Raw genomic sequence first — 14,876 nt, 5'->3', positions numbered from 1 at the left:
CCTAACCACTACAGTGAAATTGAAATAATAAATTCTTCCTTAATATTTGTTTAGTACTTTGTAGCTGTCAAAAATTTTTCACTACATTACCTCATTTGTTCTTCATACTGGCCTAAAAGAGAGGAAAACAAGTATTCTTTAAACTAAGTATATGAGATACTTAAGGCTTAGAAACTAAATCATTTCTATGGGATCATACTGCTGGGAACTGGTAGGTATTAGATTAGCATCCAGAGCTTTAAACATGGATGCCAGTATTCCTTTTAGCACGTGATGCCTCGACTGACTTACTGTACCATGTTGCTACTCGGAGTCCAAAATGTTACTTATCCTTTGACTGTTTTTACACAAAGCACTCAGCCTAAGGGAAACAGTAGCAGCTTGTACGGAGAGGCTCTGACCCCTTGGGGAGCTTGCTTGACCAGATTTGGAGATTGAGTAGTCACTGAGTTCAATGAGTCATTTGTCAATGGGGGGGAAAGGTGCACCAGAGCTCCTTGTAGATTTAAACCTAGGAATGATACAAAGTTACTAAAGGGAAACAAAACCAAAAAAATCTAATTTTTTTTGATGTTTTATTTATTCTTGAAAGAGAGAGACAGAGACAGAGACAAAGCACAAGTGGGGGAGGGGCAGAGCAAGAGAGGGACACAGAATCCGAAGCAGGCTCCAGGCTCTGAGCTCTCAGCGCAGAGCCCAACGTGGGGCTGGAAGTCACAAGCGGTGATATCATGACCTGAGCCAAAGTCTGACGCTTTACGGACTGAGCCATCCTGGCACCCCAAAACAAAAAAAAATCTAGATGAATGTAATGTTTTATCTAAATTAGTTGTGTGTGTGTGTGTGTGTGTGTGTGTGTGTATCTTGTTGGACTTTGGTTTCATGTGAGGACTTTTTTAGCTTGGTTTTGTGTCCTTAGGTAAGAATTTTGAAAGTCTTTACAATTCATGTTGTATATGTATATATATACATGTATGTATATATATGTATACATATATGTATATATACATACAATACATGTATGTATATGTATACTATATATACAGTATTTTATACTGTATATATAGAAAAAAAAAGCTCTGAAAAATAAAATGACCTATGGGATAAAATAGAATTAAAATGTCCTTTAAAAATCGCTCATGTTTATTGAGCATTACTTTTGTGTCAGGTTCCTGATAAACTCTTTGCATTAATGATTCTATTGAATCAATGTATCAACCTACATGGCAGATTCTGTTGATTACTATTTCACTGATGGAGAAACTGCAGCTCCAAGAGTTTTAAGTTAGAATAGAAATCTCTGAATCGAAGTGGTTCACCATGTTCTTTTTAATAGAGAAAGTTTTAGGCAGAAACATAGCTAAATATTTTGGTTTATTTGGTATTAAATACCCAATACATTGTCAAAGTATAGCAATCTGCTAAATTCTGTGTCAGAATTCTGTTCATTTTTATACTTAAATGTCTTATTTTACACTGGTTTTAGCAGGATAAAAATCTTAACTGATAATAAGGATAATACTTTACATTTATAAGATCGTTACGCTTTTTTCAAAGTTCACATGTCAGACTTCTCAAGTAATTAAAGGAATAACTTGATCAGAAAAAAACCTTTTATTTCCTTGAATTACCTAGATTAGAATTTCCCAAAGTGTGTGTTTATAGAACTAAAGGTAATAATTGATAGTACATAGTAAGGGGTTGCATGGTCAGATAAATTTGGAAAATACTGTAATAAGCATTTGTAAAAGATTTCTTTTCTGCAGTTGTCCTGATCCTTTGCCTTATGAGCCTATACATTTTTTAAAAATATATATAATAGTATTTTTCTAACTTACTGCTTTTTTTTTTAATGTTTATTTATTTTGATGGGGGTGCACAGAGAGAGAAGGAGAGAGAGAGAATCCCAAGCAGACTGTAGGCTGTCAGTGCAGAGCCCAATGCAGGGCTCAAACTCATGAACCACCAGATCATGACCTGAGCTGAAATCAAGAGTCGGACAGTTAACTGAGCCACCCAGGTGCTACATATGTGCTACCACAGTGTACCTGTGTTTAATTTTTGGCTTATGAGTCTAGTGTTTGGGAAACTTAATTCAGAAGAAATCTTAAGATCTGGATATGACTTATGTCCTTATTAGTTACTCATTTAAGCAAATTGGGTTGGTTTTTTGTTTACTAGTTTCTGCAACTTTAAAGATGGAAGATAAGTTTTACTTCCTCCTGTAACTAGGATTTTGTAAAGACTTGTGAAATAATGGAATGTATTCTCTTTTAATGTCTAATGTGGGAGGTGCTGATGATGTTAGCCACGCTGTGTCCCTGGCTCTGTCCTGAAGCTAAGCTGATTTTTGGCCTTGAGGTGCTCTCACTCCTGTGGGCAAGTAACAAGAAAACTATCACAGAAAAAGTATTGGGAAATCACTTCAAAATTTTACTTGGCTTTGGCTTGCCTGGTAAATGATTAATTAACATGCTTCAGGCACCACTCAGCCTATGACTCCTCCAGTTCACATCTCAACTCACCAGAGTGTATTTTCCGCCCACAGTGTCCTATAGAAATCTTGCTGGCTATGATCTCCAGTGACGGCCTCATTCTTTTTGGTCTTCCTCATTAATCTTTTTGGTCCTCCTTGAAACATTTACCTCACCCAGCTTCTCTCTGTGCTTCTCCCAGCCTCTTGTCTCTCCTTCTCTGTTCTTTTCCTGGCTCTTGTCCCTTTGCTGTCTCCTCGATGTTGGTATCTCTCCGGCTCTGTTCTCCATGCCCTTCTCCTACTCCATGAATCATTCTTCACACCTATAATCTCAGTCCTTGCGGTTGAAATCGTCACTTTCCCTTCCCTACTCCGGAAGAGAGGAGAAACTGGATTTAGAGTATTTATCTAACTAATCGGCACAACAGTTGCTCAACGTATCATAAAGAATACAGTGAAAGTAAAACTTTAATTTCACTAATACTAACTTATTAGATGATAGAGAAGATAATTCTGTGCCCCACGTTTCAAAAGGAGAATGATTTCCTGCCTTGAGTCATAAAAGCAATAATAGCAACTCAAAAAGTCTCTCTCTCTTGAAAGCCCTCTTCTCAATCTTTTTTGGTTTTTGTTTACCACCCACTAATAAATTTGATATAAACCTTCCAATATGAATTTCTACTTCATGAACAGTTTTTCTCTTTTCTCCAAGTTTCATTTCTTCACCCTATGTACCATTTATACCATACTGATTTGTTTATGTTGCTTAGTAAAACTAAAGCTCAACTATAGTATGTTTTATGTGCTCAGACTGTAAGACACCTAAAAGGTTACTACATTCCCTTTCCCTCCCTCCCTTTTCCTCCTCCTCTCCCAGCCCGCTCCTCTCTTCTCTCCTAACTTGCTCATTTTTATGTCTTTGCTCCTTACAACCTTGGACTAACACGTGGGCTGTACACAGTAGTCTGTCAGTGAGTTCCACTCACTGCATTAAATGAGTTAACACTAATTTAACAAAATTCAGTTTAGATAAATACTACCAAATATGATATATATGTTTTAGTTCTTCAATTTCCTTGTTTTCTAAGGCGGACTTTTATTCTTCTGGCAAATTAATTGTTGGAATGTGTGACATTCCTCTAAAGTACTAAATTGTTATTCAAGTTTCAAATGATTTCCTGTTTATAACTCCCACTTATGCATCCAACTGCATCCAGTAGTCTAGTGTTATCCTCGCTAAAATAATGCCACAGAAGTCTCATCAACTGCCTACTAGGACTGGGGAAGAAAAGCTCAGATCATGTGTGGGACCTGGGAATTAAGGAAGCCCAGTCCTCAAAATGGTTAAACTTACCTAATCACCTTTTTTCTTTCCAGAGAAAATTTAGACCATTTTGGCAAAATCCTTGCTGGGTTCATAATAGATTTTCTACAAATTTAGGATTTTATATTTCACAACAAGATGTATTATTTTTTTAATTTTTAAATTTCAATACTGCTGGCACCATTTTGCGAATTTTTAAAAATATTCTAATTCATTCTCAGGCCCAATTTGAGTTGTGTTTCTTTTTCTTTTCTTTTCTTTTTTTCCAGTTAAAATTTGTATTGGAGATAAAGGTAAACTGAAATAACTTTGAGTCCATCCTGCTACAGTTTGCTAAGATTAATATTTTCCCTTTATTCTTTTAAGGTAGAGATAGATTATTTCTGGATATATTCTGAATATTTTATCAAATATAGATCTTAAATATTCCATACAGAATTCCATGTATAAATCAACTCTGTAGAAGAATCAGTTCAGATATTATTTCTTTGACACCCTATTAAATACATTACAAAACAATTGCAATATTTACTTTCCAATATTTCCTTGAGGGGGAAAAACACATCATGAAAGCATTTCCAGTTTTTATTTTCCTAAATGTTATGTTGGAAGAATTATTTGATGCCATTGCTTTATATAGCTTATCATGAAAATAAGAAGCAGAAAGTTAGGAAAAATAACTTTAAGTGAAAATTTAGTGCCTTTGCACAACGCTCCCTTATAGCCCTATATCATTTTCTCATGTTGAGATCATTATTATGCATTCACACATTTTAAAGAAATTAATTTCGCTTTTTCTCAGTTAAATGTAAAAGCAATATCTCACTTTATTATTAACTCTATGAGGCTATAGGGGTCATGCAGATCATTGTTCTGCAGCACAAACTGCTTTACCTAGTTCTTAGTAAACATCCAATCAATATTTGTTGAATGCTTGAAGGAATGAAGAATCTAGACTCCTGCTAGCAAAACTGGCATCATGGTTTTTTAAATCTTCTTGTTTAATCAAAGAGAGTGTAACTTCTTTGCATCACCATCCATTCTTGCCCTCTTTCCTTCCTGCCTCAGAAGACAGTTCTAACATTAATCAATTTATACGATTCTTTGTTTTCAGTGTACAAACATGCCCACATCTCTCCCACTTTCAAAAACAACACAATCTGTGACCCAAATAGCTACCCTTTTGTCTCTGCCTCTCCTCCCTTCATTGCCAAGCCTCTTGAAAGGGAAGGCTACATTCAACATCTCTTTTTTCTGACTTGTAGTTCACTCCATGCTTCACTTTATAACCTGGATATGGGGGCTTCACTCTGGAATCAGACACTAGGGATTTCAATCTCAGCGTTGCCCATCACCAGCTTTGTGACCAAAGGCAGTTTCTGCAACCTTTATAACAGGACAGATCTCATAGGACTCTCATGAAAATTAAATGAGATAATACATTTAAAATGTACTTCCGCATTGCCTGGCACATAGTAAATGGTAGGTATTATTCTTACTGATTGGAAGTGTAATGGGAGTTCAGAGATGAGAAAGAATGGTGCAGACTTAAGAAGAATTATTTTGAATTCACATAACCACTCACTCATTCTTCATATTAGGAAATTAGAACCCAGAGAGATTAAGTAGTCACAATTTCGTGGAGGGCATGATATTTGATTTGGATTTTGAGGGATAATAACAATAGTTTATAATTACTGAATGTTTACTGTGGGCTAGAGACCATTCTAAATATTTACATGGAATGTTTTATTGAATCTTCAAAACATTCCTGTGAGGTCGTATTTCGCATTTCGTTAGCTAGAAATACACTGTCAGTCAGGGAGAACTGAGAAAAAGGAATGAATAAAAATCTGGAGGCAGGAAAGACATGCTGATTTCTAAAGATGGTTATGAGACATACCAGCCAGAGTGAAGAGCTTGTCTTAGGCAATAATGAGAAACGATGTTGGACAGAGTTAGGCAAAGTTATGAGGCCTTAACAACTATACCAAAAATAAAATTTTTTTTGGCTTTATCTAATGGGCAAAATAAAGAGAAGATATAAATAAGTAACTTGGGGAAGGGAGGATACCCACGGAATGGGGATTTAGGCACACTGGTTGGGTGGCATGAACTATGAAGCCCTGAAGGGCAGTTTGTCCTTCATATACCCAGGAACCTCTACCAGCCACTATTAGTTACCACTAGCCACTAAGAGAGTACCTGCAGCTTCCTGTTAGGTAGGTGGTTAATAACGGTTTCTTGAAGGAATGAATGAATATAATTATGAATTCCCACTTTCCAGTTGGGAAGTGATGAGAGCTGGCACCATGGTTAAGGCAATGGGAATGGAAATAAGGAGACAAATCCTAGATACAGTTTCAAAGAATAAATAATAAGACTTGGGCACATATTAGACATGAACTAAAATTTAGAACCATACTTCAGGTTTATTATATATAGCAAACTGCAGTGTTAGAGCAGTTGCATTTCACACATTCTTGGTTGTGTTTTCAGCAGAATTTCTGTATTTGGTGTAAACTGAAATGAAGCACATTTTAGCATGATGATATGAGTAATTATTATTACCATTAAAACTTCTATCTCTTTACTTCCTACTCCTACTCCCTCAACCCAAGAGCTTACCACTTTTACCACACACCTGGTTTGTTTTTGGAGTCTTCTACTGAACTCTGGCCAAATAAACCTCACCTTCACACACCTGGCAGTTGCCTTCTCTCACTGTTTTGTTCATACAGTTGCTTTCTCCCATGAATACCTTTTCTTCTACCAGTTCATTGCCATTACCAGCTGGAATATTAGTCATCTTTCAGAACCAAATCACATGCTATCTTCTCCATGATGTCTGATCAGCCCAGGTGAAACTGACTTTTCCTTCTGAACTCCCATAGCAATGCACTTCACCATACTGCCTAATACTCGTCATTTGGTTTACTGGGTATCCCCTTATCAGAATCTTACTTGTATTCCCTGCATTTAAGCCTGAACCTTTATTTCTGCACTCCTGGCCCTTAGGAGAGAGGGAACTGAATTGAGTATGAAGCTTGAGACTCCGGTCTTTGGGTCCTTGAGAACCCAGTAGGACCTGGGAGTCAGAAATCCAGGTCATTGAGCTGGATGGAGAGTCGCTGCAAAAAGAAAATGTCACTTAGCAGGCATATTATCTGCAAAAAGGCAAGCTTAATTTGTAAGCATATCTCTGAACCTGCCATGGAGGATGATTCTAGAATTTCTAGAGAACAAGGAACCGATTTGTACAGTATCCATAAGGGATGTAGAAAATGTTATCCATAAGCTGTTATTTTCATGAAGTTTAAAAATATATATATTTGTTTCCGTGGTGGTTCATTCATAACTTAAGATCCTATTTTGTTCTATAAAGTCTGTAAAGACTTTGTGCTATGAAGTCTTCTATAAAATCAATGGAATTCTACTTGTGGGATTTTTAGAAATCTAATATTGTAGGTTGCAGAGGACTACTAGACTAATATTGAACCAGAACTCTTAAACTTGGCTAAATAGGTGTCTATTTCACAGTGTGGTTGGCAATTCTTGAGGCTCCCAGAATGTGATACGGGCTCTCGTGGCTAATTCTTTGCACATGCTGCTTCTCTTGCCTAACATACTTCTCATTTTTTTTGTTTGTTTGTTTTTTTTGGCAAGGTTAACTCATACTTATCCTACACAATTTTGACTCAGATATCATCTCCCCCAAAAAAACCTTCCCTGAATGCTTTCATTAGAGCACTGCCTATGGATTGGGTGCCACTCCTGCCTGTTCCCACAATAGCCTGTGCTTTCATTATAACACTTACTTCAGGTGTGGCAGTTTTCATCTACAGGTCCTTCTGCTCGAGCTCTGAGCTCTGCCAGTGATAAGTCATCAGCAGCATACTTAGAAGGCCACGAGGGCTCATAAATGTTTGCTCATTGAATAAATGCACAGTATTAGTATAGAAAATGTGGATGAAAGTCCCTCTGCCTCCCAGAGGTAAGTTGTCAGTATGAGAATTTTAGGGTAATTTTTGAGAACTGGAGTCTGTGTGTTCCTTTTCTTCTCCCCACCTGGTAGAGTGTAGCTAAACCAGCCTGGAAGATAGCAGTTTCCTATGTGCCTTAAGCAAGTTAACAGTTCCCGTCCAACCCAGTATTTAAGAATTGTGATTATTTTTACTGTGTAGCCCCCAGGGAGAAAAGCAGACTTATAAAACATTTTTCTATCTCAGTGAACTTTTGAAATTTTGCTGCCAAACCTGCTAAACCCACCCTAACAGTCTTTCTGGTTTTTGTTTAATATGCCACCGGAAAGAGCTCTCTGGATACCTAGTTTTTCATGTATAATATAAACCAAAAATTAATATATCAGTTCTTCCCCTTTTTTTCTGTTTTGATTTGGCAGGAGCACTACAGGCTTTATATGATTCAATCTTATAAAGTTTTTCAGAGAACAAATGATAAGTGTGAACCCATGACTATGTTATAGAAGCAGCTTTTTCCTTCAGTGCAAACAAAATCATGAGCTACATATAATGAATTGGCTGTGCAATCCTGAAGTAGGTCGTTTAAAAAATTTTTTTTTCCCTTAAGGTCATAGTGCCCGATAAGAACTCCTTTTGCTTCAATTACAATAAAAGTGTGAATATGGGTACATAAAATGCAAGATTAAAAAAAGACCTATTTTGGAGCGGAGAAGGATGCGTACCGTTTATACTGAGTTCAGTGGATGGGAACTGACCAAAGATTTGCTGCGGAGCCTGTCAAATATTATAATCCAGAATTTCATTAGATGCAAAAATAATCGCTGGTAAAAGTTCACCCAAAGTATTATTTTGCCCCTAATTTCGTTTGTATTTTTGTTTTAAAGACCTAAAAAGCCGCGATAACTAAGACATGCATTCACCCACTGAATTTGCCATCGGTGCGCAGCGCCGTCTGGAGCGCCCCTCCTAACCCCCACCGAGGGCGGCTTTGGCCCCCCAGAGTCGCCCCCGCCCCTTGCGCTGGCCGCTGGCGGGGGTGACAGGTGCCGAGCCCGCCCACCCCCGAGTAATAGCACCACCCCGCAATTCTCCCGCCGTTGCCTTTCGCTAAGCCGGCTTGCGGCTGGGTAGTTTGCCTGCACCTTTGCCTGTCAGAAAACGGCGCGGGGAGGGAGCGAGCGTGAGAAAGTGAGCGTGTGCGCTATAGGAAGGAACAGGAGGATCGAGGCGTCGGCTCCCGGCGTCCGAGCGCCCAGTCTGCCCCGTCCCGCCCGTCCGCCTCCGGGCCTGCGGAGGGTGGGGGCCGCGAGCAGCGAGGCCGGCGGGCGCCGGGGGTTGGCGGGACGCGCGCTCCGTGCCGGCGCCCGGCCTCGAGCCCGCGCTCCCCCCCCCCCCCGCGTGCCCGCGCCGCTGCGCGATGCAGTGTGGGGAATGGCTGGGGTTGGCTGAAGAGCGCACAGTGGAGTTTTAATGTCCGCCATGTTGGCCATGGCGTATTGAAGAGAGCGAGCGAGAGAGGAGCGGAGCGGCACAGCCTCCCACCCTCCCGGCTGGTGTTAGTGCCCGGACGGCGGGCTCTGCGCTCCGCCCCTCAAGTCCCCGGCAGCGGTAGGCGAGTGGGGACCGAACCCCCGGTTCTCCATGATCCCGCTGGCCGGGGCCGTTTCCCCAGAGCGGAGAGGTATCTGCTGCGCCTGAGATGAGTAAACTGTCGTTTCGGGCGCGGGCGCTAGACGCCTCGAAGCCGCTGCCGGTTTTCCGCTGTGAGGATCTGCCCGACCTGCACGAATACGCCTCGATAAACCGGGCCGTGCCGCAGATGCCCACCGGAATGGAGAAGGAAGAGGAGTCGGTACGTGTTAACTCCCCTGTCCGACCCAGCGCCAGGCCCCGCTCCCTCTGCTGCCTGCGGCGGCGGCGGAGCAGCATACCCACACAAAATGGCCGCCATCTTCTCTTCGCCGCCGACCCTCAGTCGCCGGCCGGGCCTTTACCCCGCCTCCCCCGGCCTCGACCCCCGGCCGCCGCGGCCCGGCGGGGCCTCCTCTAAGGCCACCCGCCGACCCCGGCCACTTGTACCCGGGTCCCGCGGAGTTCGGGAGCCCGAAAGGCACAAAGGGGTCACGTGACGAAGCTGCCGGCAGCCATTTTGTGGTCTTAGTTCTTGGGTTGGGCCTTGTGCATCCGGAGAGGGGAACGGGCTTGGGTGGCGGTGGGGGTGCGGCGAGCCGGGAGCCGCGGAGGACCCGCCTGCAGCCCTCCCGGCAGGCCGCTGGGTGGCGTTCTAGGGCCACCTCGGCCTTCGCGCGCTGCGGGCGCTGGGGAGCGCAGGTTCCGTGCACAGTGGGGGAATTTCGCTTCCCGATGGCCTGGAAAGGTGGCTGGGCTCTGTGCGGCCCCCACGCGGAGCCTCACTGGGGCATGTAATGTTGACAGCAGGTCTGTGAGGCTTGTAGTCCTTTTACCCCCTGCAACAGAGTGTTGAGAGTACTGCGTGTTTGCTCGGATGACTTTTATAGAAGATAAGGTTCATTTTCTGTATCTTTGGGACTTTTGCATTCATTCCTCCCCAATTCTAATTAGTCGAAGGGTAATAAACTACTATCTATCCCTGACTTTTTCTTTGATCTTTGAGACTATGTTGCAGACTTATTTTGGAGTACGTAGCTTTTCTAAAGCCTGTAACTTTATTAATAGCTTTTTTTTTTTTTTTTTTTTAAGTGTAAGTCTGCCTTCTTTCTGGTTTCTCAACATAGGGGAAGAAAAGACCCAATTTAAGAAGATGTTATAGATCTAGATTTCGAAAGAGGGTCCTTACTTATCGATAACCGAACTACAGTTAAGTGAATTCATTTTACAGAAATCTTCACATTCAGATGTTTTATATCGGGTGGGTTTCAGTATTTAACTATTTACAGCAAATAGACATTTTATCATAGCTATGGCTTTACCTTGTTGTGGAAACTGGGTTGAGACAGGGATAATAGAATCTTCCTCTCATTTCCCCCAGATTCTTGACAGTATAACTTGATGACTTCTAATCCTAAGGAATTGCATACTTTGGTTTTCAGGTACAGCCATTTAAACAGGGTGCAGTGTATTGACAGTTCAAGGAAATCAAGGAGTCGCAAGATTTGTGTGCTACAATTTTGTTGTGGAAAATTGTACTGTAATACTTCTATTTGGTACTGTACGAATTTTAAATGTAGAAATTATGCTCTGTAATGTTGATTTTGAAAATAAAGCTCTTCAAATTGTTTGGGTTATTTAACCTTTTAAAGTAAAATAGTTCTGACAGTTGAATGTTATTTTTGAGAGTAGTGTTTTAAATCTAACTTTACAGATAAGCTAAGTGATAAGTGCATGTAGTAGTTGAGATTGTCTGGTGTAGCACTGACTTTCAGCACTTATCAGACAGAACCTCTCTATTTTACTTGTGTCAACTTTAGAGTAGATTGGTGCCATTTATTTTTTAATAAGTGATTTGTTTTTAAAAATTAAAGTGCTTGTGACTGCAGAATCTTGTCTTTTGGTTTTATTTTTGTTTCTAAGTTTTACAGATCATACTTTCAAGTTGGGGTGTTGGTGTTATAGTGCCTTGGAATTTAATTTGTAGTTCTTGTTTTGCAGCCAGGGAAGGTGGGGAGATGCTTTATAAAAGCAAGGTAGCACTACAGTACATGTTAGACATTTAGTTAAGTCTTGCTTCTGAGTATTTTGGACAGTCTCGAGCTACAACCTGAACTCCGAGCTGAACTCAACTAAAGTATCAATGTTTGTTAAATTTTATAGATAATTTTGTTCACGGAAATAATTTTGACATCTTATAGTGCAATGGATATCATTAGTAACATGTGCAGTCTCTCTGAGGAACGTGAGGGATTTTTATTTCCCTTTAAGCTACCTTTTTCCATCATCTGTTTAGAATTTGTTTCAATTTACATCCAGCCAAAACTATGATCAGTGAAGCATAGACATCAAGAATAGATACTGAATTTAATAAAAGGATGTAAGCACTACCAAGTAAATTGCTGCTGTACAGTCCTGGTTCATGTTGTCAGTAGTAGTAGGCCATATAAGTCACAATATTGAAAATAGCATGCTACACAATATTGAAAATGTAGGCTAAACATAGAAATAATTGAATTCTGAGTTAACTTTAGAAAAACAAAAATATTTTGATAATTTGTTGAAGCATGATGTACTTGTAAAGGTGAATGGTTAAAACAAACTTTTGCCTTGGACATTGAGGGTCTAGCTAAAAAAAGTATAATGGTATGTTGATCATGAAAGATGGGGCAGATTTAAATGACAGTTTTGTATATACCCCCTGATTAAGAAAGCATTTCATGATCAAAATGTATCTGCAGTATTGTCATGTGAACTGTCTGGTAATTGTTACCATATTTTGTTTCTGTGGTGAAGGACAGACAAATTCTAGGTCTTGCCACTGAGAAAATAAAACTTACTAATGTACTCCTATTTAACCAATTTTAATAATATAAGCTGAACACAATTAGGCATGCCTCTTAATTTTTAAGAAACAACTTTAAGCAGAAATTCTCCCCCCCACCCCCATGGCTTTACTCAATTTTAGAATTTAGTTGTTATTTATTAGTGTAGTTGGATTGAAAACTCCAAAAATTGTAATAAATTGAAGAACTTGACTGAGTCTTAGATGTTTAGGGATTAAATGTTTGAATTGGTACACTGTCATACATTGTAGCTTGCTAAGTCAAAAAACAACATTTGATGAAGTCTTGGAGTTGATGAATTACAGAAGTAATTTTCAAATAGGAAGTCAATAGACTGTCAGTTCTAAAATGAGATAAATGAGTCCCTTTGGGTTTAAAAAAGAAAAATTTGGATAAGTTGAGAGGGCAGATGTTTGCACCATTATAATATTTTAACATTTTTGTTAAGATTATAATCTTAAATTTGAGATCTTAACTTTGAAGTTAGGAATGTTGAAATACTAAGTCTAGTGCCACGGCTTCTCTTTTAATTGAAGGGATAACTTTGCAAGATTTTAGTACTATTGGTGTGTTTTTAATAAAATTGATTTATGTTGGTTAGAATTGGAGCTTTACATTAAAGTATAATTCTGCTAGGAAAGACATTCTGAAAACATTGGTTTTAAAGTGATAATTAATAAATTGGAACTACCTGGTTCCTATAGTGTAACTTTTTCATTGGGATGTCCAGGGTGTTGTGGCTCTATTATGAGTGGAGAGTTAACCTTTCTACTCCTATTACCTAGTCTGATTTGGGTAGAATAGGTGATGTAATTGATACTACCCTACACAGCTACCTTTGAGACTGTTAGAAATAGGGTCTAGCCATTATAATCCAGCACCTTGTTTTAATTGGGTTCTATCTGGACAAAATGGTCTCATACACCTGCCTTTCTCTCCTCTTAGAACTACCATCCATTATTAGGTCCTGTATATAATGTTATTAGATCCAAGTTAAGGACTAGTTATAAAGTGGACGGGTTTTTTGTTTGTTTTTAATTAGGGATATCTCTGAAATGAGGAAAAATAAATGTTACATTTTCAAAAATTGATAAAAGTCTAGTTTTTCTACTTTAAATGATCAATTTAAATGTTTTCTCATTTTTTGAAATAAACCAAAAATCTTTTTTTTCCCTTTAAAATTTTATGAACTAAGATTTTTTTAGTCCTTTTATTTGGAGCTGTAAAATTAGATTTCTTCCTTCTTTCTTGGAAGTGAAGAAAAATATGTGAAATCTCAGTTACAGTAGAAGCAAAGTTTAATTTTTACAAATAGTTTGAATTAGAAAGGACTCGAGAATTTTTTTTTTGCATTAAGTAGCCAATAACTAGTCTATTTAAAATCAAAGATAATTGAGAAGCAATAGTAAAATTTAGTTTCCAATTTCTACCTGAAGATATTTTTTTAATTTATTTTTTTAGGTAAGCTATATGGCCAGCGTGGGGCTTGAACTCATGACCCTAAGATCAAGACCCACATGCTCTACTGCCTGAGCCAATCAGGTCCCCCCCACAAGATATTTTTGAGAAATTTCTAAGTTGTAAGGACTGCATGGAAATTATTCTGGAAGTAGTGAATTCCCACGATATGCATATAAAATTTTGTGATGGTATATTTTTCTAGGAGAAAAGTTCATATTTGTCCATCAGTTTCTCAAAGCATTGGTAACAAATTGGAGCAGAAAGCTCAAGATTAAGGGCTACTAACTCTCCTAGAAATTTCAAGTGAAGTCATTTTGGTTTTATTAGTATGACAATTCTATAGACTTATTAGAAGGATAATTCTATCCTTAGCTATAGGCAACTCAGGAAGAGACGACTCTTTTCCACCCCCCCCCCTTTCTTTCTTAATTGGCTTAAGGAAGAGACTACTTTTAACTGCAAAAGGAACCTCTTGAAAACTATGGTTCCTAGGTGCCTAAAGAGCTCTTGTTTTGGTGTACTATTTGATATTTAAAATTTTGGATTAATACCATTTGAACTTAGAGTTCATTTTCTTATAAAACAATGGTAATGAAAACTGACAGGCTTACATATCTATCATGTTTTGTAGAGGCTTTGTGATCTGTAATGGAGTTTGTGCTGAACTACCATTTCTTTCTTTTAATCAACAGTACTTAATTAAAAATACTGTCTAAATGTAAGGTAGCTAAATTTTGTAAACGAGGAATAATCTGTACTCACAGGTTCATGAATTTGTGGGTAGATTAAGTATTAAACCAACAGTCCTAAAAACTAGGTTTTAGTTTTATATTTTGCATACTACTACATCACGGTAGTAAAAACAGATGAGATAGAAAGATTTGGAATCTAATATATATGATTCAGTTTTCCTAAAAAGTTAAGGGTATTTCTTACCAGCGGTTGGTTAAAACAGCAGTTTTAAAGCAAAAGCTAGCATTTAAATGTGTATTTATTTGATAGAGAGCACATGTGCATGCTCATGCTCTTGAGCAGGAGAGGGGCAGAGAGAATTTCTAGCAGGCTTGACATTGCCCTGCGCAGAGCCTGATGCAGGGCTCCTATCTACTGACCATGAGATCATGACCTGAGCCAAGATCTCAGTTGGCTTAACCAAC

At 39.0% G+C, this 14,876-nt stretch overlaps 1 protein-coding gene and 1 long non-coding RNA gene across 7 annotated transcripts in view; one reads left to right on the top strand and one right to left on the bottom strand.

Moving 5' to 3' along the window:
- Positions 1 to 14,876, top strand: part of EPC1 (enhancer of polycomb homolog 1) — a 105,046-nt gene that overhangs the window by 26,931 nt on the left and 63,239 nt on the right. For 3 of the 6 annotated variants that reach the window (XM_042991347.1, XM_042991340.1, XM_042991353.1), the window contains exon 1: positions 9,192 to 9,635. The exons of 1 other annotated variant lie outside the window; for it this stretch is intronic. In XM_042991347.1, coding sequence (XP_042847281.1) covers positions 9,483 to 9,635 — 153 coding nt within the window. In that variant the 5' untranslated portion in view covers positions 9,192 to 9,482. Of the gene's footprint in view, positions 1 to 9,191; positions 9,636 to 9,922; positions 10,223 to 14,876 lie in introns of those variants that run through there. 2 more of the 6 variants (XM_042991346.1, XM_042991351.1) reach the window with 2 other exon arrangements.
- Positions 1,991 to 9,783, bottom strand: LOC122240260. The gene is made up of 3 exons (XR_006219727.1): positions 9,715 to 9,783; positions 8,506 to 8,557; positions 1,991 to 2,843 (listed from the first exon to the last, which is right to left on the bottom strand). It is a non-coding gene; the product is annotated as an uncharacterized LOC122240260 (long non-coding RNA).

This window comes from Panthera tigris, chromosome B4 (assembly GCF_018350195.1).
Source record: "Panthera tigris isolate Pti1 chromosome B4, P.tigris_Pti1_mat1.1, whole genome shotgun sequence".
NCBI classification, from domain to species: Eukaryota; Metazoa; Chordata; class Mammalia; order Carnivora; family Felidae; genus Panthera; species Panthera tigris.
This window is presented reverse-complemented; position numbering and strand designations above follow the sequence as displayed.